This window comes from Oncorhynchus keta, chromosome 13, assembly GCF_023373465.1.
Source record: "Oncorhynchus keta strain PuntledgeMale-10-30-2019 chromosome 13, Oket_V2, whole genome shotgun sequence".
In the NCBI taxonomy this organism is placed as follows: domain Eukaryota; kingdom Metazoa; phylum Chordata; class Actinopteri; order Salmoniformes; family Salmonidae; genus Oncorhynchus; species Oncorhynchus keta.
In genome coordinates, this window is record NC_068433.1 from 25151695 (window position 1) to 25179605 (window position 27911).

Below are 27911 nucleotides of genomic sequence, written 5' to 3' on the forward strand. Positions count from 1 at the left end.
CGAATGTCCTCTGCCTCACTCGGTTCGGGGCAGATTTTTCCAGGTCACACCAGTTAGTTACTAGGGCTGCCGCTCACTGTGATCTCTACCTGGACGTTTCTCCTCAGTGGTCGACTTCAATACAGGCATTGAGCTCGAGCGAAATAGGCCCGATATTTCTGTAGACTCAATATTGGATATAAAATGTATGAATAAATATGCTTTGGGGTATCTGCATTTGGTCAGGATCTATATATATATATATGTTCAAGGCAGAATAAGTTTATTTTTCACATCAGCCAGGGAGAGTTAGGACTCAAGTTCCGGTCCAGGACTTTCAAAACAGTTCTTTTTAATGTCACAAAACACATGTTCATTTTCCTTCTGTGCAGCTAACAATCTCACCTTTTTCTAAAAAACAGGGGAGAGAAAATAACTTACATCTTGTTTTGATCGAATCTACAAAAATCAAATCAAAAGAAAGGACTAAGGCTTTACAGAAAAAAAAAGATTCCCATATAAAACAAGGTTGTGATTTCTATATTACATGAGTGAACAAGATTTAAACAAGAGAAAGGATCGTTAAAGACCTCTGTATGCATACAGTAGTTTGCACTGTGCAGCAGTTTGCTGTGCAACGTTTGACAAAGGGAAGAAACAGCAGTTCTAACCTCTGTATGAGCGAGGTGCGTACACAAACTCAGACTTCTGACAGACCAACCCCAGTATGAAAAACCTTAAAAGACGCTAAAAAGAAGAGGTAGAAAGTACAAAGATGGAGACTGAAAAAAATGCTTCTCAAGAGGATAAGTGAATGGAGAGATGGACGAATAGAAAAGTTAGAAAGTAAGAAAATGTATGAGAAAATAGTCTGGAATTGTCCACCATGCCAAGTTAAACTGAAAACACTGCATCCCCTCAGAAATCCCATTACACACTGTGGTCACACACACACACACACACACACACACACACATTGTATGCTGCTGATTACACACTTGAACAAGGGATTACATGGGGTTAACAGACTTCCTCTCCCAATAAATACATGTCTGTGCCGAGGGTCTCTCAGTTCAAACGTATGCTACTTGGTATAAACAACCATCCCTTCATGTTTTGGTGTGACAATACGGTAAATACTACTCACGGTATAGTAGGGAAGAGGGGAATTCACAGCATTGTACACACCCAATACAGTAGAGCATTCTTTAGGGGGGGAAAAATGACGACATGTTAGACATCTGGGTATTCATTGAACAGGTTTCCTTTTTCGTAGTAGTGATCCCTGTATGTCTAGGAGTAGTGGTGCAGAAGACGACAGCCATTCAGTAGAGAACAGTGCAGTACTAGTGTTGTAACCCTTAATATGTCGCCGCTACAGACAACCCATCCTGTAGCATAGCAGCTGTACAGAGACACAGGACTGACTGACCCGACCGGCCACCATCTTGGTTTTCCCAAAACAAAACACACCTCTTTCTTCATGTGTGATTACAAAACGTACGTTTCTCATAACATGAAGAATATTATGGATGAATGATGCTTGTGTATGTTGATATCTTTACTCTTTATGACCCATTCCTTCCTCTGGGCCCAGGGCAATAAACCTGAACATATATAAACAAAAATATAAAACGCAACATGTGAAGTGTTGGTCCCATGGTTCATGAGCTGAAATAAAAAAATCCCAGAAATGTTCCAAAAGCACAAAAAGCTTATTTCTCTCAAATTTGGGGCACAAAATGGGTTTACATCCACGTTAGTGAGCATTTCTCCTTTGCCAAGATATTCCATTCACCTGACAGGTGTCACAGATCAAGAAGCTGATTAAACCGCATGATCATTACACAGGTGCACCTTGTGCTGGAGACAATAAAAGGCCACTCTAAAATGTTCAGTTTTGACAACACAATGCCACAAATGTCTCAAGTTGAAGGAGCGCGCAATTGGCATGCTCACTGTAGGAATGTCCGCCAGAAATGCTGCCAGATAATTTAATGTTAATTGTTCCACCATAAGCCGCCTCAAACGTCATTTTAGAGAATTTGGCAGTACATCCAACCGCAGATCATCATGTGTAATCACCGTCTCAGGGAAGCTCATCCGCATGCTCGTGGTCCTCAACAGGGTCTTGACCTGACTGCAGTTCGGCGTCGTAACCGACTTCAGCGGGCAAATGCTCACCTTCGATGGCCACTGGCAAGCTGAAGAAGTATGCTCTCCCCGGATGAATCCCAGTTTCAACTGTACCGGGCAGATGGCAGACATGTGGGCGAGCGGTTTGCTGATGCCAACATTGTGAACAGAGTGCCCCATGGTGGCGGTGGGGTTTTTGGTATGGGCAGGCATATGCCACGGACAACAAACACAATTGCATTTTAAATCGATGGCAATTTGAATGCACAGAGATACCGTGACGAGATCCTGAGGCCCATTGTCGTGCCATTCATCATCTGCCATCCCCTCATGTTTCAGCATAATAATGCATGGCCCCATGACGCAAGGATCTGTATACAATTCCTGGAAGCTGAAAATGTCCCTGTTCTTCCATGGCCTGCATACTCACCAGACGTATCACCCAATGAGCATGTTGGGGATGGTCTGGATCAGCGTGTATGACAGCTTGTTCCAGTTCCCGCCAATACCCAGCAACTTCGCACAGCCATTGAAGAGGAGTTGGATAACATTCCACAGGCCACAACCAACAGCCTGATCAACTCAATGCGAAGGAGATGTGTTGAGCTGCATGAGGCAAGTGGTGGTCACACCAGATACTGATTGTTTTTTTTGACCAGATGCATATCTCTATTCCCAGTCATGTGAAATCCATAGATTAGTGCCTAAAGAATTTATTTCAATTGACTGATATTCTAACTGTAACTCACTCAAATCTTTGAAATTGTTGCATGTTGCGTTTATATTTTGGTTCAGTGTGTGTGTGCACGCATACACACACACCGTTCTTCGATTGGCCTCCATGGCAGGCATACTGTAAAGCAACCAGTAGTAATGAACTACCATCTTGGCTCAAACAAGGTGCAGCTTTGACTCACAATGGAGCCGGTGATCTGTCCAGTTTCCAGTCCCTCACTAATCCAATCCGTTGTGGAGTATATGGATACGCGACAGATGATGTATTGTGGGTAAAGTGCTAGGGTCCTTACGTTGTCCTGTTCATCTGTCACTTCTCAACTCTCTCCCTTGAACCACCACTACTTTGTTCAAAGTATACTACCTTCTCCTTCAAATGTAACCAACCTTACTTCCATCCAACATCTCATCCATGGCATTATTCCTTGCCAATTTAGATTCTGCCCACTCTCCACTTTCATTATGATCTATTTGCTTCTTCACACATTTCCATCACTTGTTCTCTACTTTTCAGTCTCTTCCTTTTTTTGTCCTTCATCTGTCCATCCTCTCATCCCTGGACTCCCTCTGGCTCCACAGAGGTCAGAGTTCACCCTGAACCCGTGTTGGGGGCAGATCCTTCAATGTCAGGGGGGCGGGGCCATCAGTCCTGCATCACTTCCTGGTCGCCCAGGGCAACACCAAAGACATCACAGTACTTCCTGGATCCTGCTCCTACGAGCAGTGTATGCTAGGATTGGGCTGAGGGTTAGGGGTGTGAGACGTGGGGTAGGGGGTAAAGGCTGGGGTCCCAGTCCATCAGTGTGTATGTGCGTATGTCTACGGCAGAGCAGGGGTGAATGATTCTTAAGAATTCCTCATTGAGATAACATCTTTAGAATCCAGTGGAGAGGATCTCAGGCTTAGCTGGCTCTGCTGGACGGACAAATAGAAACAGAGAGAGTGAGAGGTTTATCAATAACAGAACTCAGAGAATTGATTTAAACCCAAACAAAAACAATAAGAACTGCCCCCATTGAATTTCAAGGTTTGAGAAATGCCTTTGTGAAAAGGTTGTATCCAGACCATATCTTTCAACACATGGTGGGAATGATCCTTGACCGCTGAACTCACCATCCCCTGGGTTCCGGTCCAGAGACGGCGTCCTGACGACGGTTACCTGGTTGCGAGGGAGATCATCTGACTCCTGATTGACAGGCGGCTCTCTTAGTGTTTTCAGCAGCTGGTGATGAGCTGTCTCGATATCCTGTTGGGGTTATTGCAGGGAGAAAATAACAAGTAATAGTTAGCATGGAAATAATGTCAAAATGTATATTCAACTCTGGGTTCTAAATTGTGAGTGGGTGAGTGAGTGGATTCTCCTGTTTCTCATGTAATAGCATGTCACATCTGTGTGTGTGTTTAAACACCTTACCCTCAGCCGGTGCAGCTTGCTCATCAGCTCCTCGATTGTGTGGAAAATCTCATCCACGTGTTTGATCACATAGCTCTGGAGGACCTTTTGCGATTGGCCAAGCCCTCCCTCCCGCCTCAGATTTCCTGGCTCCAATTGTTTGCCAGCAGACAGGGTGGAAGAGACCTGCCCTTCTTCCTCATGATGCTTAATGTTTGATGACATCACTTCCTGGTCCAGATCAGGAAGTTCGGTGGAGGTCAGGGTGGGGGGATCAATGACCTCATCTGTGTGACTCTCATCCAGCAGTCCGTCTCCCTGCTCTGTAGGCATCACCAGGTAGAACACGTTTCCTACAGCACAGTGGAATTAAAGGCGATCGTCAATCTTCATGGTGAATTGACAGTAGAGCTGTGAAATCTTATAGTATGTGGCCGGTGTGCTTGGTCAGTAGGTATGAATTGGAAAACGCTTCAAAATGGAAAAACTACAAACGAAATTTAGGTAGAACCAAACAATCTGTGTTTCTAAAATGTTCTCTGGACACGAGCCTGGTGTAGTAATCACAAACATTCTCAGAGAGCCAGGGACCTAAATGGAAGATAGGTTTGAAAAGGACAACTGGACTGTCTACTGGAGCATTACCCCGTACTCTGGCCCCGCCTCTCGGCTCAGGTGATTGGTCGGAGTGGAGGTTGACATCAGTGATGTCATCAGGGATAGAAGGAGAGCCCGCAACCACAGCTGTGCATAAGAGGACAGATGGCGTGAAAGAGTGTGTGTGTCAGACAGTATAGATTTATGTGTCGGGGAGCATGGTAGTATCATGGGGGTGAGAGTTTGAGTGCAAGTGAGAGAGATGTGATATTGTACGAGGGCGTGAGAAGAAGGAGGCGAAAAGCAAAACAGAGTTGTGGAAAGAGGCAGAAAGAAAGATCAGAAGTGCACCCGACCAGTTGAATCACACAGAGCTTCGGGAACATGCCAAGAGAAAGGAGTGTGTATTATCAAACAATTAGAGGCATTCAGTGGTCATTCAGTGGAGTCTAGGGCTGACCCCATTTAGTTCGATTATTTGGTCGACAGATTTTTTTCTGTCGAGCAGTCTAAAATATTTATGTTTTCTGGCATGAGACACCCGTCTGATTCACGCCTGTGGACTAATCCATCGGAGGCCGCGGGGATAGAGAACCAGTATCACCAGCAGTACATTTACTGTTAATTACCATCAATGTTTGTTTGGTTATGGTAATTTCTGTTCATAAATTCAATATATTATTATTAGTCTTTTACCGTTTTCATTGTCAGAGTGGACACGTTGCTGGGCACGTTGTTTGCGGACCGCACTACCTAGTCTATACTTGTGAGTTTTGGTTTATTTCGTTCCATTTTGGACACGCACCTGATTATGTACAGAAGAAGGCATAGGCTACCTGGCCTGCGCACAAATGTAGGTTTATAATTGTGCCCTACTGGGGATCTGATAGTATTTCTGATTGTCTTAACTGACCACCACTGTAGAACTTCTCAAAGTATTTTTTTCTTTACCTCAAAACAGCAAGTAAACAAAGTCGGACTGTTTTTTTTGTCTTCTTCTGGTTAGGCTAAATTTATCTCTGGCTCCCTCCAGTCATTTGTGTGTCTTAATTATTTAAATCAAAGTGTCCTTAAAGCATCCGACAAGCTCAGTACATATAGTTGATTTGATAAAAAAAAACACAGGTTGTGTCTATATGTAAAAATACACGTTTTAAAATGTCAACCAATTAATTGGTCGAAAGAACAGACAACTAGGTTGACCAAGATTTTTTGGGGGTCGGGGACAGCCGTAGTGGAGTCAGACTTGATTTGACCACAGTAGGCACCAACAAACAAGCAGTCATTTAACCGTTTAACAGCCAAAGTTATTAGGTTGTCGTCTACACCTTCTGTCCCCATTACCTTTCCTCACAACATGTACACTGGGGGACCCCACCTCCGAGGGCGGGGCTTCGGAATGCTCAGCCTCCAATTGGCTGGGACTGGCACTGAGAAGAGTATCAGAGGACGCCAGTCTCTGTCTGTCATTGAGCGGGCTCCTCTCATTGGCTGTCTCGTTTGTGGGCGTTCCGTCCGAGTCGTGACTCCACCCAACTTCCTCAAAGTTGTGGAAAATCAGCCGCTTTAGTATCTCCACTGAGACAGAAAGAGGAATTTAATAAGTCGACAGTTGATTATCAAACAAACATATTCTAGTGATGCAAAAGTATATGTTCAAGTCAAAAGGTCTCTCTTTCAGTCTCACCGTCTTCAAGAGCTGCCTCAGCCACTCCAATCTGCTTCTTGACGTAGTCCCGTCCCTCAATGTGGAGGAAAGCCCCTGATTGTGCCGTTGGTGTGGTGGGCGTGAGCTCATTGTCCTCATCGTTAGGAGAGTTTGTCCCCATTGAAACTGCCTGCTCCGTCATCGAGTCGTCTAGGGAGATTAAAGATACTCAATATGGTGAATGACAGAGAATAATACAGAATATTACTGTATAGAAATGTACTCAATCTAAATATGATCTACTCCAAAACATATGTATGTTCCCTGTCTGACATAATCTCTCTTACCTGATTGGTAGACATGGCTGCCAGTTGAGACAGGGGAAGCATTACCAAGACTCGGGGAACTGAGTGAGAGAGTGAATTTAGTCTGGGCAGTTTTGTTTAGGACCAACATAGTGAATAGACTACAATGCCATCTTTTCAATGGTAATTGATAGAAACAGATCAGCTTAGGGATACTCACAAAATAGGTGTGGATCTGTTATTGGTCAAAGGTGAGGAGCCAGCAGCCAATGAGATGGTCTTTTCAAGTTGGTCCTTCCAGCTGTAAAAAAATAAATAAGACTTAAGAACCAAAGCTTTTCCATGTGATAAGCAAAATGCATTAGTTAAAATGCTAATGATGACAACTCTTGTGATAAAACTGGTGGACTATAATAGTCATAGTATAGATATAGCTGGTCTAGATGTGCTCACATGTTTTTCTCTGAGGACGTCCCTGCTACCAGCTCGTATATCTGTTGCTCTGTTGTGCTAATGACGTACAGGGCCTTGTTATCTGAGGAAGGAATGGCACGTGTGACAGCTGTCAATCATTCAAAAAGCAACCACAGCTTTTTTTGCACCTCATTAAGGTCTGCATTATCAAAGAGGCATCACTCAACCATGAATACTATGTAATGATCATTATTTCAACATTAAACAAAAGTATTGAGATCTGTAATAGCAGAACGCACGATGTCTATTACAGTGTTGTTACACCATTAACGGAAAACTGGTGGTTAATTCTAAGCCCAACCACTGACTGATCCACACGGCCTCCCATCACCCCTGACCTCTTACCTGTGGCCACAGAGCGCACCAGCAGTGAGTCTAGCTGGACCACGGGGCTGAAGGAGGCCTTGGTATCCCCGCCACTCCCACCTCCCCCCCCCAGAAAGCGGGACGGGCAGCGCAGCAGCAGCCGGTCGTCTGGACCTCTCTGGAGCAACACCAGAAGGTCTGACAACAGCAGCGCCTGGATCTCTGGGAGCAGCAGGGAGAAACAGAACCACGTGGTTAGAACCTTCCGGGAACAATGCTAACAAAAACCTGGTGGGAAATGGATGCAAGGTTTGTAGAACGTTTGCAACACAAAAGAGACCAGTGGGGCTTATTAGAGTGATAAAAAAAAAAACATTTTTAAAGTGTCGACTACAATAACAAGGGGCTTTGACTAGAGACTGTATGAGCTTTGACTCATTGTGGGGTGTGGTGGGCTTTTCTTACCCAAGGTTTTGTCTTTACTGACTTTCCAGGTGAGAGGACCCTCATGGATCATTCTCTTACTGGTCAGGTCCAGACTCTGAGAGGAGAGACAGAAGACAAAATGGTAGACATCAGCATCACCATACCAATATCGTTGGGTATGTCTAAAAAAAAAAAAAAAAAAAAACATTCCTTAACCCAGGTTAAAATTACTCAGCTAAATATTTCAGATCTTCGCGGAAGTCTTTATTCTATTTATCTTTATCCTCCTGGAGGGTCGCCCGTTGAATTGTCCTGGGGTAAGGGATGTTTTGGGGATTTTCAAGTCCCTCAGTCGAGCACCTGATTCGCTTTTTTGTTTAAGCTGGACTGAAGCACGTTTGGGTACACCTTATCAGTGGGTATGTGTTGGAGGAAAAAATCTAAACTTTGAGAGGAATGTAGGATAAGGAAAAATTAACAAGATCAAATTGGGCAGTACCTTGAACTGTGGCGTGGGGTCCAACCTGCGCTGGTATTGGTTGAGCCGCTGCCGGTGTTCCGTCTCCCTGACAACCTCGTTGACGGCCTGCAATATCCCCCGGCAACAGGCTTGAGCCTGTTGGAGAGGAGGGAGGTCTGTGGAACCGGCTAAGGGGAAGAGAAGGACGTTAATTCCAAGTGACATCAAATAAGCTAAAACACCATAGCCAAAGTTTGAGTCAATAGCTAGTAGCTAGCTACCTGTCTGCTTCTAGTTAGCTATTACGTGAGTGAGCAGTTACTGGAAGCCTTTCATCAAAACAAACAAGGTTTCCAAATCACCATACACTGGGACGTCTGTCTGTGTGGTAGAAACCTATCCTACTTACCCTCTGTGTGTTTGAGGATGTTGTCCAGTAGCAGAGGGTACTTGGTGAGTCTCTGCGTCTCAGACACCAGCAGGTCCTTCAGCTGCAGCCTCCTACAGTGAGGACTGGACTCACACTCCTGTTAACACATCAATCAACCAATACATCAATCAAATCAATCCATGAGCGGAGAAGCCATTGCAACTGTGTGCGCGCGCGTGTTACCTGGATGATGTGTGCGAAACGGGGGTCTTTGCGCTGTTTGTTCTTGATGAGCTCCAGGGCCTGAGACTGCTGACTGCACAGGTGGGACGCCTGCTCCTGAAACTCCTCCCCCGCCACGCCCTCAAACTGCCAGAAAGGTACACACCGACGCCCCATTCAAAATACACCACAATTATCCCTAGACATTTTTTTTTTCTTTCTCTGATTTAAAATCTATTTGGCAGGTATTAGCAATAGCAAAGTCTTCAAATCTAGGAATGGACATTTGAAGTTATCAGCCATGTTCGTCATCATAGAACTGATTAGATAAAAAAAAAAAATATATATATATATATATATAAATAAAATTCCAGTGAGTTTTGCATTGATCTATGCCAGGTTTTGTGGACCCTCCATTGGTGCGCACCTGTAGGCTAATCGCTGTTTGAAGTGGGGGGAAATAGCATACCATTGTCAGGGCTGACGGGAAGGCTAAATGTGATATGATAGGAAAAACGCCTTTCCATTTAAAACCCGACCCCATAATTAGGGTTGCAAAGCTACCGGTAAGTTGCCGGCATCTTCTGTGATTTTGCTAATGAATAGAAACGTTATGTCAATCTATGGTCATTTATAATGGAATAAATTAAAACACATTCATATAAAAGTATTCATTTCTTATATCTGTGTCCATTAGGTCCATGAGTTTCTAGTAGATGGACCAAATGGTTCAAGAGGGGGAAAAAAAGACTAATGAAAAAAAGCATCTCATCAACAATGCCATTATTTTCAAACTCCTCCAACTACTGACTTTCTCCAAAACTGCCACCAGTTTGTCGCAAAAAAACATTGACAACAAATGACATAATCACATAGTAAAATAAAAAATATTTTATGCTGAAATCCTCATATTAAACACCAACGGTATTCACTAAGTAGGCTTATATTTAGGATAATGATCTACAGCTTTGTCATTCATTTTATTCTATTTTACATGTAATAAGACCACACAGAGGGCCAGAGTTAGACACCGGTGATAATATGGAGGTACCCAAAGTCTTGTGATAAATGACATTTAAAAAACAAAGATACCAAAATGCTTTGTAGTTGACTGGTAAAAGTTGAATGTTTCCAGCAATCCTACCCATAACCTATGAGAAAAATCACTTGATGGGATGACATGGTTAGTTAAACTCACCCTGGCCAGCATGATGTCGCCGATGCCCTGAACGATGGGAGATTCTCGTCTCTTCTTCATGGCTTCGCACAGACTCGCTGTAACACAACAAAAACCACATTGGAGCAAGGTTGATAAAACACAACATTGACCAAAAAACAATAACTACATTGAATCAACATTGAGTATAAGCATCAATGAGACGGAATACACAACAAAACCACTTAAAGGGAGGACCCCTTTTATGCGACGTGACCTTTTCAGAACTTCAAATCCACATTGCTTGGATACATATCGGCAGGATTGAGAAACACGCACAGACACACACACAGTGACTGACCGTGGAGCTCGTAGACCTGAGGCAGGTTGGGGAAGATGCAGGCCAGCTCGTCAGAGCTCAGAACACACCTCATCTTCTGGAAGAACACCTGATCCAACACCCTGAGTGTACGCAGGTGAGACGCCTCCGTCGTCAGCAACTCTGATAAAGGAAGGGGGGTAGAAAGACCAGACTAAAAAGGGGTGTAAATATAACCCTCTCCTCTAATTTCCTTCTGAAATAACAGTCCCATAGAGGTGGGTGTCTGATAGAATCCCTTTGGGCTTTTTGCAGCCATCTTTAGAGAGGACAAGGCTTATGTGTTGTGTGTATATATATATATATATATAATGGGGTGATTTCATGTGTTAACTAATCTGATAGACAGTGGTCTTTAGAGGTTACAGGCCCAGTTATAGATGTATAGCAATGTCACGTGTTACTCTCAGCCTTGCACATTCCTCTGTTTCTAGACAAAGCCTGGTCAATCAGTGTTTAAAAAATATATATATATATGTTTTACCATAGATGACAGCCTGTCTGTCCACCTCTCGGGGACAGAGAGTAGCCAGGACCTGCGGGGCCACCGTCTCCTGCCAGTTGTGACTGTCCACCACGTCCTCCTCTAGGGCTGGGGCGTCAGGGAGCAAGGCCACCGGGAACTCCACACTCCTACACACAAATACGCACGCGCACACAGATATTCAATACACTTGCAAGTCCCTCAGCAAAGCTTAACACATTAGAGTAGTAAGGTTGACTTACTTTCTTCTGGAAGACCGAGGGGTGTACGGAGGGGTGGGGTTCTCGCAGGATCTGAGGAGAACAACACACAGATTTGCTATATATTCAATGCTGCTGCTCAACTAGTCTCTAGTGATTCATAGTTTGTGGGATTCATAGTTCCAAAGGAGTGTGGGATTCATAGTTCCAAAGGAGTGTGGGATTCATAGTTCCAAAGGAGTGTGGGATTCATAGTTCTAAGGGTGTGTGTGTTTGAGCAGTGTGCATGCTCCAGATCTTGGATTGGGTGTGTGTTGTAGTCTCACCGTGCTGAGCTACTGGAGGCAGAGGAGGTGCTGTGGTGTAAGGGTCTCAGGCCCGGCCCTTCACCCTCCTCTCCACAGTCCTCCATGTCCACGTCGCTACGGGACCGAGGGACTGTCTCCGCCCCCGAGGACCCGCCCCGCCGACGCCCCTCCCCCTGCGCCTTCAGAGACTCACTACGAGCCAGACGCATCGACACCGTGGGGCTGAGAGAGGGAGAGACACGAATCAAACACATGCACGGGTTTGAACACACTAAGAATTTTGCACAAGGGTCGAGACACACACACACACACACTCTCCCTCCCTCTGTTACCTGTCCATGCTGTCCTCTCCCAGGCTGCTGGAGGACAGCCTCGGAGGGTCTCCCTCGGCCCCCTCTTCCCCGGGGATCTCTGTGTGGTTCTCAAACTGCTGGATGATGTTCCTCACACTGCCCGGGCGCACTGAGGAGAGGAGACAGGAGACGCACAGAGAACAGGCAAATAGAACATCAATCAATCAAATGTAAATGTATAAAAAAACGACATACACCAAGTGTACAAAACAATAAGAACACCTTCCTAACAGCCTTAACTGGTCAGTGCATGGACTCTACAAGGTGTCGAAAGCATTCCAAAGGGATGCTGGCCCACAGTGACTACATTGCCTCCCACAGTTGTGTGAAGTTGGCTGGATGTCCTTTGGGTGGTGGACCTTTCTTGATACACACGGGAAACCCAGCAATGTTATATGGTTATTCACACAAACCGGTGCACCTGTTACCATACCCCGTTCAAAGGGGCACTTCAATATTTTGTTTGGCCCAGTCACCCTGTGAATAGGACACACACACACACACACAATCCATGTCTCAATTGTCTCGAGGCTTAAAAATCCTTCTTTAACCCGTCTCCTCTCCTTCATCGACACTGATCAAGGTGGATTTAACAAGCGACACCAATAAGGGATCATTGCTTTTATCTGGGAGGTCTATGTTAGGGAAAGAGCAGGTGTTAATGTTTTGTACACTCGGTGTAACTCGGCAGTTGTGCTTTACAGATACCCAGCTTAGACTAGAGAGAGCAAAGGGATAACAGCAAATGATGTATGAACGCATGACTAAGTCGCTTTGGATAAAAGCGTCTGCTAAATGGCATTTGTTATTATGCAGTGCCTTCAGAAAATATGAAGTATATTCTTGAGTCTGCTTGAAAATCTGTCAAGACCTGAAAATGGTTGTCTAGCAATGATCAACAAGCAATTTGACAGAACTTGAAGAAATTTGAAATGAATTAAAACAAAAGGGCAAATATTGACTTACCCAGAAAGACTCACAGCTGTAATCGCTGCCAAAGGTGAGTCTGACACGTATTGACTCAGGGGGGGTTGAACACTTATGTAATCAAGATAATGCTATTTTTTTTATTTGGTTTTGTTTACAAATGCTAGAATTTTTTCTTCCACTTTGACAGAGTATTTTTTGTAGAATGTTGACCCCCCCCCCAAAAATGGCAATTGAACCATTTGAATCCCATTTTGTAAGCACAACATTTGGAAAAAGTCTAGGAGCGTGAATACTTTGTGAATACTTTCTGGAGGCACTTTATATTAACGCTTTAAAAATGAGCTTAGAAAACACTGAAGAAAAAAAATGCAATAAAAAGGAAAGACCTAAAATTATAAATAAAAATACATAAATTATATACCTTCAGTGGGAGACAAGGGGACATGGAAGGCTGAGAAATCAAAATGAAACAAAAAAAAAATGATAGGAAATCAGAACAATCATTTTAAATCCTCTACAACAAATCAATAAGACTGAAAACAAAGGACGAGGTCAATGGAATTCAATTATACTGTTAGATGAGAACAAGAAGTGTTTGTGTGTGTATATATATTTACTGGACTGAGAGGTGCTCCTGGGCTTGCCGATATACTTCAGGATGGGGTTTCTCTTCCTGTCCTCTCCATCCTTCTCTTTCTTTGAACTGCTCAGCTGTAGTTAAACATAAACAAAAGAACACCACTGGAAAATTGGATAAACTGGCGTCGAAAGCAAAACTCCAACACAACGTTTCATACCTTATAACGACGAACGGTAAGACAGAGGAATTAGACCGGACACGTGAGACCTCTCGGTTGATCATTACCTCAAGGTTTCTAGCTTATGGACTACATGCTCTGCCAATTCAAAATAGCCCGAATAGCTTTGATGTTTCAATAAATACGACTGATAAGAGAATTACAAATCCATGCGTCGGTGGTAGGACAAGACTCCTGCCTCCTCCCCTCCTTACCTTCTTGGTCTTGGGAAAGAAGGAGAGCCACTTCTCCTTCTCAGTGCTGAGGCCTGGGAACACCCTGGAGTCCCTCAGCTTTATGCCTGAGTGACGGAGGTACAGCAGCACCGCAGAGGCTAGACGAGAACTGAAGAGGGGAGGGAGAGGGGAGGAAAAAGAGGGAAAGAGAGGAGAGAAAAAAAGGTAGAAGGGGGGGGGGAAGAAAGATACAAAGAAAGGGGAGTAGAGAGAGAGAGAGCAAAAGAGAGAGAGAGAGAGAGAGAGAGAGAGAGAGAGAGGGATGGGAAGAGAAGGGAGAGCGAAAAAAGCGAGAACGACAGAATTGAGTAGAGGCATCTCCATGCCGAACAGAGTAGTATTGAGAGTCAGTTATGCTCCAGCAAACACACGCGCGCTGGCTTCAATTACCTGCTCTCCTCTTCGTGCTTCGAGCTGCAACACACAGAAAAACAACCATTAGCTTATTCTAAATCGCACGCCCTTTTGGCCTTCCACACAAAATAAAAATACAAAAAATGGATTTTTATTAGATCTGGGGATTATTTCCAAAGAGTCTCGGCCCAGTAAAACAAGGTGATCAAAAATAAATCCTCCCTGAGAAAAATCAAGGTGTCCCGTTGAGTGTCTACCTGCTAGCAGTGAGTCATGTGATGGGAGTGGGCGGGTGTGTTTTAAAGCATCATGTGGCTAGGCGGCCATGGCTAGCCTGCTGAAGTTCCCAGTGATCACACACTGCCCTTTGGTACGGTGCAGTGAGAGGTTGAGCTGGCGGACTCACAGTCATGCGCTCCAATACCGTTTTATTGGCCACCGGGCGGCTACAACTGCTGACCCGTTGCTTGGCAACCGCCAGGTTCAGTTCTCCGATGGTTACAAACAGTGTGTCCCACTGTAGTTGCTGTTGTGCTTTGCTGACATTGAATAATCAAGAAAAAAAGTAAGCGCAACACCGTATCATCCTTCGTATTGTTTGAAGTTATCATAGTAGTGACGCAAGAGCACAACAAAAAAAAGAGCTTTGAGGACACCTCACCCTGGGTGAACTTGATGGAAGATTTGGGTTTAGATGATGCATAGACACAGCCACCCGAAGCACTGAAACTAGTAGCACTGCCACCTCACGACACAGCCACCCGAAGCACTGAAACTAGTAGCACTGCCACCTCACGACACAGCCACCCAAAGCACTGAAACTAGTAGCACTGCCACCTCACGACACAGCCACCCAAAGCACTGAAACTAGTAGCACTGCCACCTCACGACACAGCCACCCGAAGCACTGAAACTAGTAGCACTGCCACCTCACGACACAGCCACCCGAAGCACTGAAACTAGTAGCACTGCCACCTCACGACACAGCCACCCGAAGCACTGAAACTAGTAGCACTGCCACCTCACGACACAGCCACCGAAGCACTGAAACTAGTAGCACTGCCACCTCACGACACAGCCACCCGAAGCACTGAAACTAGTAGCACTGCCACCTCACGACACAGCCACCCGAAGCACTGAAACTAGTAGCACTGCCACCTCACGACACAGCCACCCGAAGCACTGAAACTAGTAGCACTGCCACCTCACGACACAGCCACCCGAAGCACTGAAACTAGTAGCACTGCCACCTCACGACACAGCCACCCGAAGCACTGAAACTAGTAGCACTGCCACCGCACAATGGAAAGGCATGATAGATCTACTCAACTGATCACTGACAGGCAGCGTGTGATAGGTTGAACTATCCTCATCATCATCATCCCAAAAGGTAATATCTGACTTTCATACTCTAGAACAATTGTAACTTTTGATTCCTGGATTTTGTAAAGAGACGAATAGAGACAACCACCCCGTACACTCCTTAATAAATCCACCCCGTACACTCCTTAATAAATCCACCCCGTACACTCCTTAATAAATCCACCCCGTGCACTCCTTAATAAATCCACCCCGTGCACTCCTTAATAAATCCACCCCGTGCACTCCTTAATAAATCCACCCCGTGCACTCCTTAATAAATCCACCCCGTGCACTCCTTAATAAATCCACCCCGTGCACTCCTTAATAAATCCACCCCGTACACTCCTTAATAAATCCACCCCGTACACTCCTTAATAAATCCACCCCGTACACTCCTTAATAAATCCACCCCGTACACTCCTTAATAAATCCACCCCGTACACTCCTTAATAAATCCACCCGTACACTCCTTAATAAATCCACCCCGTACACTCCTTAATAAATCCACCCGTACACTCCTTAATAAATCCACCCCGTACACTCCTTAATAAATCCACCCCGTACACTCCTTAATAAATCCACCCCGTGCACTCCTTAATAAATCCACCCCGTGCACTCCTTAATAAATCCACCCCGTGCACTCCTTAATAAATCCACCCCGTACACTCCTTAATAAATCCACCCCGTACACTCCTTAATAAATCCACCCCGTGCACTCCTTAATAAATCCACCCCGTACACTCCTTAATAAATCCACCCCGTACACTCCTTAATAAATCCACCCCGTACACTCCTTAATAAATCCACCCCGTGCACTCCTTAATAAATCCACCCCGTGCACTCCTTAATAAATCCACCCCGTGCACTCCTTAATAAATCCACCCCGTGCACTCCTTAATAAATCCACCCCGTGCACTCCTTAATAAATCCACCCCGTGCACTCCTTAATAAATCCACCCCGTACACTCCTTAATAAATCCACCCCGTAACTGGAGTAGATACACAGCATCAGTGGTGTTACCAAGGGTCTTGATCTCGACACAGCCTTTTAACAAGATTCAGCGAATCATAGCACAAACTTCTAGTAGGAGGAACAGCTACTGAGTGATTGGATAAAACCTACAGAGATATTGTGAGTTGAAGAACATACTCTTTAGGAACCAACCAGGTCAGCCTACGCTAAGGTAATTAACCACTTGTTGTAATACATGTACGAGGCATTAAGAGTTCAAGTGTTTCGATGATTGTTCATGTTATAGATTAAGGACCAAAATGAAACTGGAATAACGTGTACAACTGTGTGAATTGCAAAACATCGAATAAAAAGTATAAACTAGCCCCAAAACCCTAGGGGAGAGAACACCTCTGACACTCCCAATCTAGGGAAACAAAGACTAGTTTCTACACTAAAGACAATATATATATATATTTTTTTTTTTTACCTTTATTTAACCAAAGGTAAAACAGTTAAGAACATATTCTTATTTTCAATGACGGCCTGGGAACAGTGGGTTAACTGCCTGTTCAGGGGCAGAACGACAGATTTGTACCTTGTCAGCTCGGGGGTTTGAACTCGCAACCTTCCGGTTACTAGTCCAACGCTCTAACCACTAGGCTACGCTGCCGCCCCACGGTTTGGACAGAATAATCATTTTATTGTAACAGGTATCCTCTATATTAATATTCAAGTAGTATTAGTCGACGGACATAGACTGTAAATCGTAACCAAGGTAACCAAGGTAAAGCTTGCGTGAGTCTAGATATGAGTCTAGATATAAGAGCATAGATATAAGAGCATACAAAAGGAAAGTGAAAGTAAAACAAGAGGTACTGTAAGTCTGATTGATATTATCTACGATCCTGAAACAAGCCTGACGGCATCCCACAGGGCTAATCTCAGAATAAAAGGGCAGGATACATAACCAGGTCAGTCCGGCGGACCTGTGAGTCACCTGTTAGCCGGGTGGCATGAGAACTTGAGTGAGACGACTTGTACCTTAACGGTCCTATAGCAAAATCCCCTACTGTGACAGTAGTCATAAGCTTGTGGTCCTGACATACACTTAATATACAGTGGGGTCTAAAATGATTGACATCCCTGTTTTCAATACGTTTCATACCTCCCCGTGCAAGGACACAGACTTTTTAGAAAATGATTTATGAGCTGGAGAACACAATGAGAGGGATCTTACACCATTCCTTCATAGGGAAACCTTCCAGATCTTTGATATCCTTCGTCTGCGCTTATGGACAGCCCTCTTCAATTCAAACCACAGGTCAAACCAAGATCCAACACCATTTTTATTACAGTAGACGTGAGGTTATTTTCTGCTCGCGCGTTCTCACTTCGACGCCGAACCCATTGCTGGTGTGCGTGGCCAAAGAGCTTCATTTTCATGTCATCTGACCAAAGCACTGGTTCCAATCCAAGTCCACTTACAAGTGTCGGATGACATGAAAATAGAGCTGTTTGGCCACTCACATCAGCGGTGGGTTTGGCGTCGAAATGAGAACGCGCGAGCAGAAAATAACCTCCTTTTGAGCAGACAATAGTAGCAGACTTCTTTTACAAAGTCATTTTTGCTCATCTTTATCAAGGGTGGCAATAACGTCAGACCACACTGTATGTATATACTGAATATCCAGTACTTCAAACTCCAACTCACAGTACCTGGCCCTTATAAGATATACTTTACGTATCATATAAAAACCGGTAGACGTTCCAACTCACAGTATTTCCCAGAGAGCAGTGACCTGTCTGTCCACCACTAGCCTCTCCTTGGCTGGGTCTCCATCCAGCTGCTGCAGGTCTCCCTCTCCAAACAGAGAACCCAGACCCATCATCTGCTTACTCCTGCACACACAACATAGGTTACACAAACAAACACAATAAACACACACAGCCATTTTCTGCATCATACCACAAGCCTCAAGGCACACCTACCCTTCCAAACAACACAGACACACACACACACTACTCAACTAGGCAGTACCTGTAATCCTGTATTTGGTCCTGAATGTCAGGCAGCACCTGCTGTTGGAGCTCAGAAAGAGGTCCCCTGATGTCCTCCTGGGCATGGAGTCGACTCTCTGGGACAGGGCAACAACACTAGACAGTAAGACTAACCGAATAACACAACACAGTGCATTCATAGCACAGATTGCCCAAACAGTGTAACAACTGTTGACCTATGTTGAGAGTAACTTACCTATATCGGACAGGTATTCTTCTCGTACTCTGATTTTCAACGGCTGCAAAAGAAGAAAACAAACATTTAAGGAGCCATTAGATAGACGAGTTCACGCTTTCTTTACAATCTCTCAAGATGAATCGATGGGCTGAGTGAGTAGCATGGCGGAACAAGGATCAGCCCCCCCCGATCCATGGCATTTAATTCATTATGATCCAAAAGACCAAACTGATCCTAAATTAGCACTCCCACTTTGAGATGCTTGATACCTACAGGCCCTGGTCTAACTGAATGTGATTCATTCATTGAACCAATGAGAGACATACAGCATCAGCGTCCAGGAAGTGGGAGCAGATCTGTGGGGCGAGGGCACGGGCGTCTTTAGGGCTGGAGCCCAGGTAGACCTCCACCGACAGGTAGAACAGCTGTTGTAAAGACACACACACACAATAGATTAATTCCCATGTAAGAGATATCAAACTACAGTAAATAACAGTATTCAAGGTCAAAGCACTGACCAGCGGGTTGGGATCCAGTAGCTGGCTGAAGAGGTATCTCATGAACACGGTCATGTGGGCCGGTCGCGACTTGAGAAGTTCTATGTCCTGAAATGGGCCGTCCATCTGGGGGGGGGGGGAGATTAACACAGTTAAACATAGCTACGTGAGACGCAGGGTAGTTAGATGAGGTGAGTGATGTTTTCTGATGAGGACCATCTCACCTCATTGAGCGGATAGCTGTCGTCCTCTTCCTCCTCTTCCTCTGGGCCAATGATCTGAGCCTTCCCAGCCTGACAAGAGACACATCATGATGATACGAGGCAAATAGAACTGGCATGTGTTTTTGTGTGTAGGAGACATCGTTCACCTCACCAAAGGGTAGATTACAGGTATCTGCAAGTGTGTGTGTTCTCACGGAATCGGTGTGTGCGCGCAACGCGTGTTGCTTGGTCTCACCGAGTCGGAGAAGGTGTGTGTGTCAGAGCCCTGTCTCCGGTAGAGGGGGGTCCTGAAGGAGGAGGTGGAGGGGGAGGAGTGGGGGCTCTCACAGGCCTGAGGGAGGAGGAGTGAAAAGGACCATATCTCTCTTCCTCATTCACTTTCTCTCTCTCTGGGATTCTCTCTCGCTAAATCAGTCATAAAGAAAAGGAAGAGCACCTACATTACTTACCTCAAAGTCTCCTTCACTTGAATCCCCCGACAACCGACCTGCAGAAACATCAAGACAGTGCATCAATTTTCCTCACACAAAAAAAAACCCACAAGAATTATGGACAAACAAAATCCCATAGAAACCTTCTCCTGCTACTACATAGCTGGTCACAGATTCCAATCGAGTTCCATCCTTGAGAGACAGAGAAACAACAAAGATGTTAAACTGCGGTAATGAACACGTAATAGATAGGTATTATTAGGTACTGACAGGTTTAGAGGACTGGTGTTAAGAGTCTTGTCATGCACACAGGTATCTCACCAGATCTTGCTGGATTTTAACCCTGACTTGTTGGGCCCGCCTCTTGGCACTTTCGATTCGCTCCTCCAGGGATGGGGAGGGGTTCAGTAACAGTTCCTCCATCAAGTCCTGCGGGATTGGCCAAAGTGACATTATCAGAGGCACTGATTGGTCAGTGATGAGAACCCCCCCCATGATTATTGGTCTGAATAAAGGGCTACTTTCATACGCAGTGTGTCCTTTCCATTGCATATCCAGTGGGGCAAAATATTTTGAGATAGAAATGCAATATATAGAACAGATATGTCTATATTCCAGATGACCGAAAAGTATCCATTCTAAGTGTGTTTGACTGTTTGGAGTAGCAACACTTCCCCAAAGGATTCCGGATCCTGCTTATTACCTACTGATTCCGGGAATCTTCCAACCAAGATTTCTGGAAAACCCGGAAATTTGGGGAAAGTTACCGGAATTTCGCAACCCTGTACGTAGCCGTTACCTGAAGCTCGGCCTCTCCCTGTTCCAGCATGTTCCTGAGGATCTGAGTGGCGTGTTTCTGTACGTCTAGGTTCTAACACACACACACAAAATTACAGAGGAGGAAGAGAGAAAATGCGGTGTTATTCAACTCATTGTCGTTTGACCCATGTTACGCAACATCGCTTGATCATACGGTCACAGAAATCGTCAGGTTTAGCCTACCAGCCAGTGTCTAAGTATTATGGTGACGGTGAAGGTATGGTGAGGGGAACTCACCTGCAGTGGTTTGGTGATCCTTTGGGAGGGGTTGCTGGTCAGTCCGGGGGAGAGGGGTGGAGGTGGAGGAGGCGGGGCTTCTCCTCCCAGTGACGTCCGCTGATTAGGTAAGAGGTCAGTGGGGAGGGGATGTAGGGGGAGGGCAGCTGCTGAAGGGGGCGGTCCTTGAAGAGTCAGAGCAACATATGTCCCAGCTGGAAGGAAAGAGTACACGAGAGCGATAGAGCGTGAAAGCGCAACAGAGAGAAGACAGGAAGTGACAAGACATATTACTACTCCTGAACACAATTCACAAATGAAGGCATCCTAATCAGAGGCGCCGCCACCAACGTTATAGTGACCAGTGACACTCACACTTGATGAGCTTCACCACTTCCTGATGAGACATGGACGACACCAGCGAGCCATTGACCTGAGAGAGAGAGATGGAGGGATGGAGAGAGGATAAGAAAGAGAGAGGACCACTCACTCCGCGGTAAAAGTTTGAAACGAGGAGTAACCTTTATGATTCTGTCTCCCTCGTGGACCCCTGCCTTGACCGCTGCGCCACCTGCATGGAGAGATGTGAGTGACATATGACAGACTGTCCAGGAAGCATTAGAGAAGACGTGTAGAAATGTACGTGTTGCTTCTAGACGGTTCTGACCTGGTCGAACATTCTGCACCAGCTTGATCCTCTCGCCACACACAGTGAAGCCGAAACCTAGCTGGTCCTTCTGTACAACCACACATCTCTGAACCAGACCTTGACCTGAGAGAGGAGGGAGGTGAGATGGAGTGAAGGAGGGAGGGGAAGATCTATCTGTGCTATAAAACCCATGTACCTGTGCTCTCAGTGGGGAAGTCGGCCAGAGGCTCCCTCTGCTGGCCGCTGGAGGTCTTGCGCTCAGAGTCTCCTATCGTCAGGCTGCTGAGCCTGGAGGGAAAGGCAGGACAAGAGAAACGTGAGACACAAATAGGGTGCTACACGGTGGAAGGATTAATCAATCAGGATCACACTGGGATGGCTGGGGAGAAGGAGAGGGAGGGAGGAATTCTGGCAGGTGGTGAAGAAGGAACGAGTAAAGAGGAGTGTATGGGACACAGCGGCTGCATCTCAAGTCGCCTTTCCCTGGATCCCATCTCCTTGACTCCTTCTCAAGCGTGTTGGAGAAGGTCCAAAATCCTGTGTCGCTCAGACCTTCTTCTACAACGCATTTTGAAAAGGATGCGAAGAGAGAGGATGTGAGGTATTGAGGAAAAATGTACCGTGAAAGAGCCAGAGATACAGGCAGAGGAGACCAGGGGAAGTTAGATGGAGAGAGTGCCAGAGGTAGGAGGAGAGATCCTGTGGAGGGGGGGGGGGGGTTGTGGAACGTGGGCGAGCTGGAGTCTGTGCTTAGTTTGCCTTTCAGCATTTCTTACAGCTCAAGTATAGACTGAGCAGAAAACTCACCAAGCAGAAAAAGGGCTGAAAGCGAGAAGCCAGAGAAGAAGGGACCAAGAGAGAAAAGGAAAGGTGGTTAAGAATAAAAGTAGAAGAGTACAAAGTAGACGAGCACTGACAGAAAAACAAGGAGAGTTAAAGAGTACGTAAAGTTTGATGACACCGAGAAAGGAAGCCTGCTGTAGCAGCATTCTGAACCTCCTCCCCAGGCGGGTAAAACTGTGCTTCAATGTGGAACTTGAAAGTGGTGTGGGTAAAAAAAGAAAAATCGGAAGCGAGCTTGCTAAAGTTGTATTAGACAGGACGTTTACGAACTCAATTCTTTGTTTAAATCACTTGTGCTGCTCGTGCTCTGCTGTCCACAATGTAGAGGGAAGGTTCATCTAAGGCAGGGATCATCAACTAGATTCAGCGAAGGGCCAATTTTGTACTTGAGTGGGTGGTCAGGGGGGCAGAACATGATGACAAATAATTTGTAGGCTGCAAATTGACCGCAAGAAGCCAAAACAGATATAATATTTGACTAAAACAATCATTTCAAACCTTGATTATATTTGTATACGATCACATATATTTCTATTATGCGTTGGAATACTTTGGAACAGATTTCCAAAATTAAAATCACTTGGATATGATTTGCGGTTTTTTTCTCTCTTTTTATTAACACAGTCTATTAGGTCCAACAATTGTAAAATTGTTTGTTTTCTTTTGCTCAGAAAACTTATGGGCCAAATAAAAATCACCCGCGGGCCAAATTCGGCACACAGGTCGCTTGTTGGGGGAACCCTGATCTAAGGGTTATGCTAGATGTTGGACTGAGAGCTCAGCCATAGGCTTTCATTCAAGTTCCATTCTGAGGCGCTGTGAAACCAGACGGTTAGACAGCGAGAGAGCCGGCAGGTGGACGAGATTAGCAGCGTTCCAACTGCAGATCTACATTAACCACCAACAAGGGGCTCTTATTAGACAGCCAGCCTACCTGGGCAGATGAGAGTGTTTCTTAATGGCTGCCCCACTGTCACATGACACAGGAAGTGGACACAGAGATAGCAAAAGTGAAAGGAGGAAAAGGGGAAAAAAAAGAGGTACACATGAACAGACAGACAGACATGAATGCAAACACATACAGTATACAAGTACAATAGGACAGTGAGTCATAAAGGATACCACATCAAATGTAACCAGTGAATCAAATGTGATTACAGCTCCTTCATAGTTCAGAATAGCCCTGTACGGAAAGGTACGCTCAGGGGATCACAACTTAGTACAACATCCAACATGCGGTAATGCGGCCTGGTAGAAGCAATAGGCTAAAGCTAGTAGATAGATCTTTGAACATAATAGTCACTGACTGCACGTCTAGCAAGAAGACATCAGGAGAATCAATTGTACAGTGGCAAGAATAAGTATGTGAACCAATTGGTCATAAACTTTGACCGGATCTTCATCTAGGTCACAACAATAGACAAACAGTCTGCTTAAACTAATAATACATTTTCATGTCTTGATTGAACACACCGTGTAAACATTCACAGTGGAAGGTGGGAAAAGTATGTGCACCCTTGGATTTAAAAAACTGGTTGACCCTCCTTTGGCAGCAATAGTTGCAGATCAGACCCGCCCAACAGTCAGGAGGATTTTTGGACCATTCCTCTTTACAAAACTGTTTCAGTTATGCAATATTCTTGGGAAGTCTCATGTGAACTGCTGTCTTGAGGTCATACCATAGCATCTCAAATCGGGTTGAAGCCATTCTGTTGATTTACTTCTGTGTTTTGGTTTCGTTGTCTGTTGCGTCACCCAGCTTCTGTTGAGCTTCCATTGGCAGACAGATAGGCTAACATTCTCCTGCAAATGTCTTGATAAACTTCAGAGTTCATTTTTCCGTCGATGATAGCAGGCTGTCCAGGCCCTCCATGACGCTCCCTTCACCATACTTTACAGTTGGGATGAGGTTTTGATGTTGGTGTGCTGTGCCTTTTTTTCTCTGCGCATAGTGTTGTGTGTTCCTTCCAAAACAACTCATCTGTAGTTCCATCTGTCCACAGAATAATTTGCCAGTAGCGCTGTGGAACATCCAGGTGCTCTTTTTGCAAACTTCAGACGTGCAGCAGTGACTGGAGAGCAGTGACTTCTACTGTGGTGTCCTCCCACGAACACCATTGTTGTTTAGTGTTTTACGTATCGTAGACTTGTCAGAGATGGTAGCATGTTCCAGAGATTTCTGTAAGTCTTTAGTGTCAGCTGACACTCCAGGATTCTTCTTAACCTCATTGAGCATTCTGCGCTATGCTCTTGCAGTCATCTTTGCAGGACGGCCACTCCTAGGGAGAGTAGCAACACTGCTGAACTTTCTCCATTTGTTGGCAATTTGTCTTACCGTGGACTGATGAACATCAAGGCTTTTAGAGATACTTTTGTAACCCTTTCCAGCTTAATGCAAGTCAACACATCTTAATCTTAGGTCTACTGATATCACTTTTATTCAAGGCATGGTTCACATTAGGCAATGCTTCTTGTGAATAGCCAACTCTCATTTTGTGAGTGTTTACAGGGCAAGGCAGCTCTAACCAACATCTCCAATCTCGTCTCATTGATTGGACTCCAGGTTAGCTGACTCCTGACTCCAATTAACTTTTGGAGAAGTCATTAGCCTAAGGGTTCAGATACTTTTTCCAACCTACACTGTGAATGTTTAAATTATGTATTCAATATAGACAAGAAAAATAAACTAATAAGACACAAATTATTGTAAGCGCACTGTTTGTCTATTGTTGTGACTTCAATGAAGATCAGATCAAATTTGATGACCAATTTATGCAAGGGTTCACATACTTTTCTTGGCACTGTACTTCCTTGATTACTTACATCCTCCCCACTCGTCTCCTTCTCAAAACGCACTGGAGCTCCCTCCCCTCTGATCTTCTCATCCAATTGCGTTTTGAGAAAGAGACAAGGAGAGAGGACCAGAGAAAACAAGGAAATAAAACAGATTGACCCATCTGTCAGTAGCACCATCATCAGCAGTCAGTCCTACCTGTCCAGTGTTGAGGTGGGGGGGCGGAGACTCATGGCTGCAGACGGCTGGAGCGTGTCCGTGTCCTCTCCTCCAGTCCAATGATGTCACAGCAGGGTGACCATCTCCTTTTTTCTTCAAGTTTCTTTGTACAGAGTTCCACAGTGCTGCTGCTGCTGCCTGCCAGTTATGTCCAAAAGTTACAACTCCTCACGTCAGCTAGTGGGGAGCTTATTCCTTTCAGAGAGCACTTGGTGCATATTCCTAATTTTGTCATAGGCAATCTTCAAGTATCTTACAGTAGACCGTTGAAACAGCGCTCCGGGCGAATTTAAACAGTGTTAGAACAATCTAGCGTGACAGGAAAAGTAAAAAATAAATAGCTGGTGGGGGACTTTAAATTGTGTGCTATCTCAAAGCAAAATACATTAAATTCAGGCACCACTGACTGTGCAATATCTACAGTGTTATTTTAATTTAGTCTTAAGACAAAGTGTAACTACATAGCAATACCAACAACAAGCAAATCAATACAAAAGTAAAGAGTATCTTTTTTTAAAGGCTTGTTGTGTTTCCAGTCCTACCAGGAAGTGATAGCTTGCACAATAACGTTGTCATCAAATGTCTTAGTGACAAGAGTAATGCCTGTTTGTCAACAGCTCCTGTCCTATTGTATTTGTTTTCTGAGATAATAGCTAATAAACATTCGAATTAATTACAATGCATATGCATTTCCACTAGTATCCCAACATTAGCTTAAACTCAATAAAATCTAAGTAATATGGATATATATAAAGATTCCCTCCAGCTTATTATGTTCATACTTCCAATCCAAGTAAAGTCAGGTAGACAACTGTACTCGCATTATGCTCAGTAAATTGGTTTCCATCCCTTGCGAGCTAAATTTAGTCCTTGAGGCTAGTTTACTGGTGTGGCTCTTGGAAGAACAGTACATGATCTCCGTGCACGTGATGATGTTCGACTAGACGTCCCTTTATCTTGTGTTAAAACTTGGCCAATGTTCGATGTGGTGCTGTGAACTGTTCTAAAATGCGAGTTCGTGCAACATTTAAAATGCACAAAAAGTATCTTCGAATGGCATGCATTGGTGCAGCATGATTACCTAAGTGTTCCTAAATTGACTAAGAGGTGGATATCCGCTGTAAACAGGATGCCTTCTGACCTGACTGGACTTTCCACTGCAACCTGTTTAATGCTACAATATCTAGTAATGCAAAGCGAACTACGATGTAAGGGCTTGCTCCCTAACAAGCTAGCTAACGTTGACTGGTCAGTCAGTGAACGTTGCAAGTAAATGTTCCCGATAAACTTTCCCAAAATTTAAAGAACAATTATATCCACGACAAGCGACGAGTTGGCTGATGTTATTGATATCCAGAATTACATAACGTTAAGAACCTACCCAGCTAACAGCGCGCTAGCTTGCCCTTTACATCAAGTTGGCTCGCTTGCTAACTAGTTAACGTTAGCCATAACGATGGCTATTATTGCTATATAGCTAACTAAATATTGTTTTGATGAAAATTAAACACTTGCTTCTGCCAACAAATGGGGTCTCTTTCTGCAACACTCACTGTTGTAGGGAATATTTTGTTGTGATAAGCAAATAATGGCTGGCAGGCTACTAACAAGCTAATTCCGATAGAGGCCAAAAGCCATCCGCGACATCACGTGAAAACTGTGATTAGACACAAGAGCGTTCTCATCGGCTCTGACGCCGACGCGACAGGGAGCAATGGCGAGCAGCAATGGAGAACTAGCTAAACTAGCCTGCCACTCAAATGCATTGGCTAGCCAGCATCTAAAATGCAGACAGGCCAGTTACCCCTCTGGAATGTAAAGATATATCCAGTATCCTATTACTTGTACAATCAACTTGGATGTCTTGCTCTCAAAATACAGTCCATTCGATTCGGCTTAGTTTTATAGGTAGATGCAGGCGACGTCTCCTTCCCAAACAACTCGCTTCATGTGATCAAACTGCTGAATTCCATAGGGTGAGATTCCATTGTCCCATACTCCCTCGCATTCCTCGATTAATCCACATTTCTGATTGCATGAATATGTTCATGTATTTAGCTGTAGCCTTCAGGCCGATGATCCATATTATGTTGTTTTCCACCCACCTAAATCCAGTAGCAAGTCCTCCTCTCCCATAAAGTGGTGGTTGTGTATGGAAATCACACCATTTCCAAAGAGCAAGACAAACAAAAGAGACGCCACCAACTGGTCGGATTCCAGTATTGCAGCAGTCCATACACAAACCCCCAGAATTACCAATTGTGTGTGATTGTGGCGAGCAATTAGGGGCGTTCCTGCATGTAGGTATTCCAGCATCTGCATGAATAGAATATGTATAATTAGTTCAGTGGCGAACCTTCATGTTTTTGTGTATATTACTTTGGCATTAATACGTGTCACATATTAGTTTTTAAAAGA

The 27911-nt window shown here is 44.7% G+C and overlaps 1 protein-coding gene and 1 long non-coding RNA gene across 6 annotated transcripts; both read right to left on the bottom strand.

Annotated features, from left to right (window-relative positions):
* Nucleotides 1-314: 314 nt before the first annotated feature.
* On the bottom strand, nt 315-27710 carry LOC118392146 (rho guanine nucleotide exchange factor 11-like). 5 transcript variants are annotated; one of them, XM_052459829.1, is made up of 42 exons: nt 25473-27710; nt 23415-23450; nt 21834-21925; nt 21656-21760; nt 21510-21559; nt 21364-21421; nt 21010-21203; nt 20753-20824; nt 20275-20382; nt 20097-20145; nt 19972-20009; nt 19758-19853; nt 19523-19591; nt 19320-19424; nt 19128-19226; nt 18820-18862; nt 18604-18700; nt 18342-18464; nt 14285-14308; nt 13874-14003; nt 13479-13572; nt 13283-13312; nt 11911-12040; nt 11597-11800; nt 11313-11363; nt 11071-11219; nt 10569-10709; nt 10250-10326; nt 9073-9198; nt 8869-8986; nt 8499-8647; nt 8039-8114; nt 7613-7795; nt 7247-7328; nt 7014-7094; nt 6836-6894; nt 6528-6698; nt 6185-6418; nt 4889-4987; nt 4265-4596; nt 3964-4096; nt 315-3762 (listed from the first exon to the last, which is right to left on the bottom strand). In XM_052459829.1, exons 1-42 carry the CDS (start codon nt 25505-25507, stop codon nt 3725-3727), a joined length of 4380 nt encoding a protein of 1459 aa, XP_052315789.1. In that variant the 5' UTR covers nt 25508-27710; the 3' UTR covers nt 315-3724. The 5 variants fall into 5 exon arrangements, with proteins under 5 accessions (XP_052315789.1, XP_052315788.1, XP_052315790.1 ...); XM_052459828.1 differs by having other exon boundaries at nt 315-3765; XM_052459830.1 differs by lacking the exon at nt 13283-13312 and having other exon boundaries at nt 315-3765.
* LOC127906760 (uncharacterized) lies at nt 14315-16041 on the bottom strand. Its single transcript, XR_008062776.1, has 3 exons — nt 15315-16041; nt 15132-15269; nt 14315-15039 (listed from the first exon to the last, which is right to left on the bottom strand). It is a non-coding gene; the product is annotated as an uncharacterized LOC127906760 (long non-coding RNA).
* Nucleotides 27711-27911: the final 201 nt, after the last annotated feature.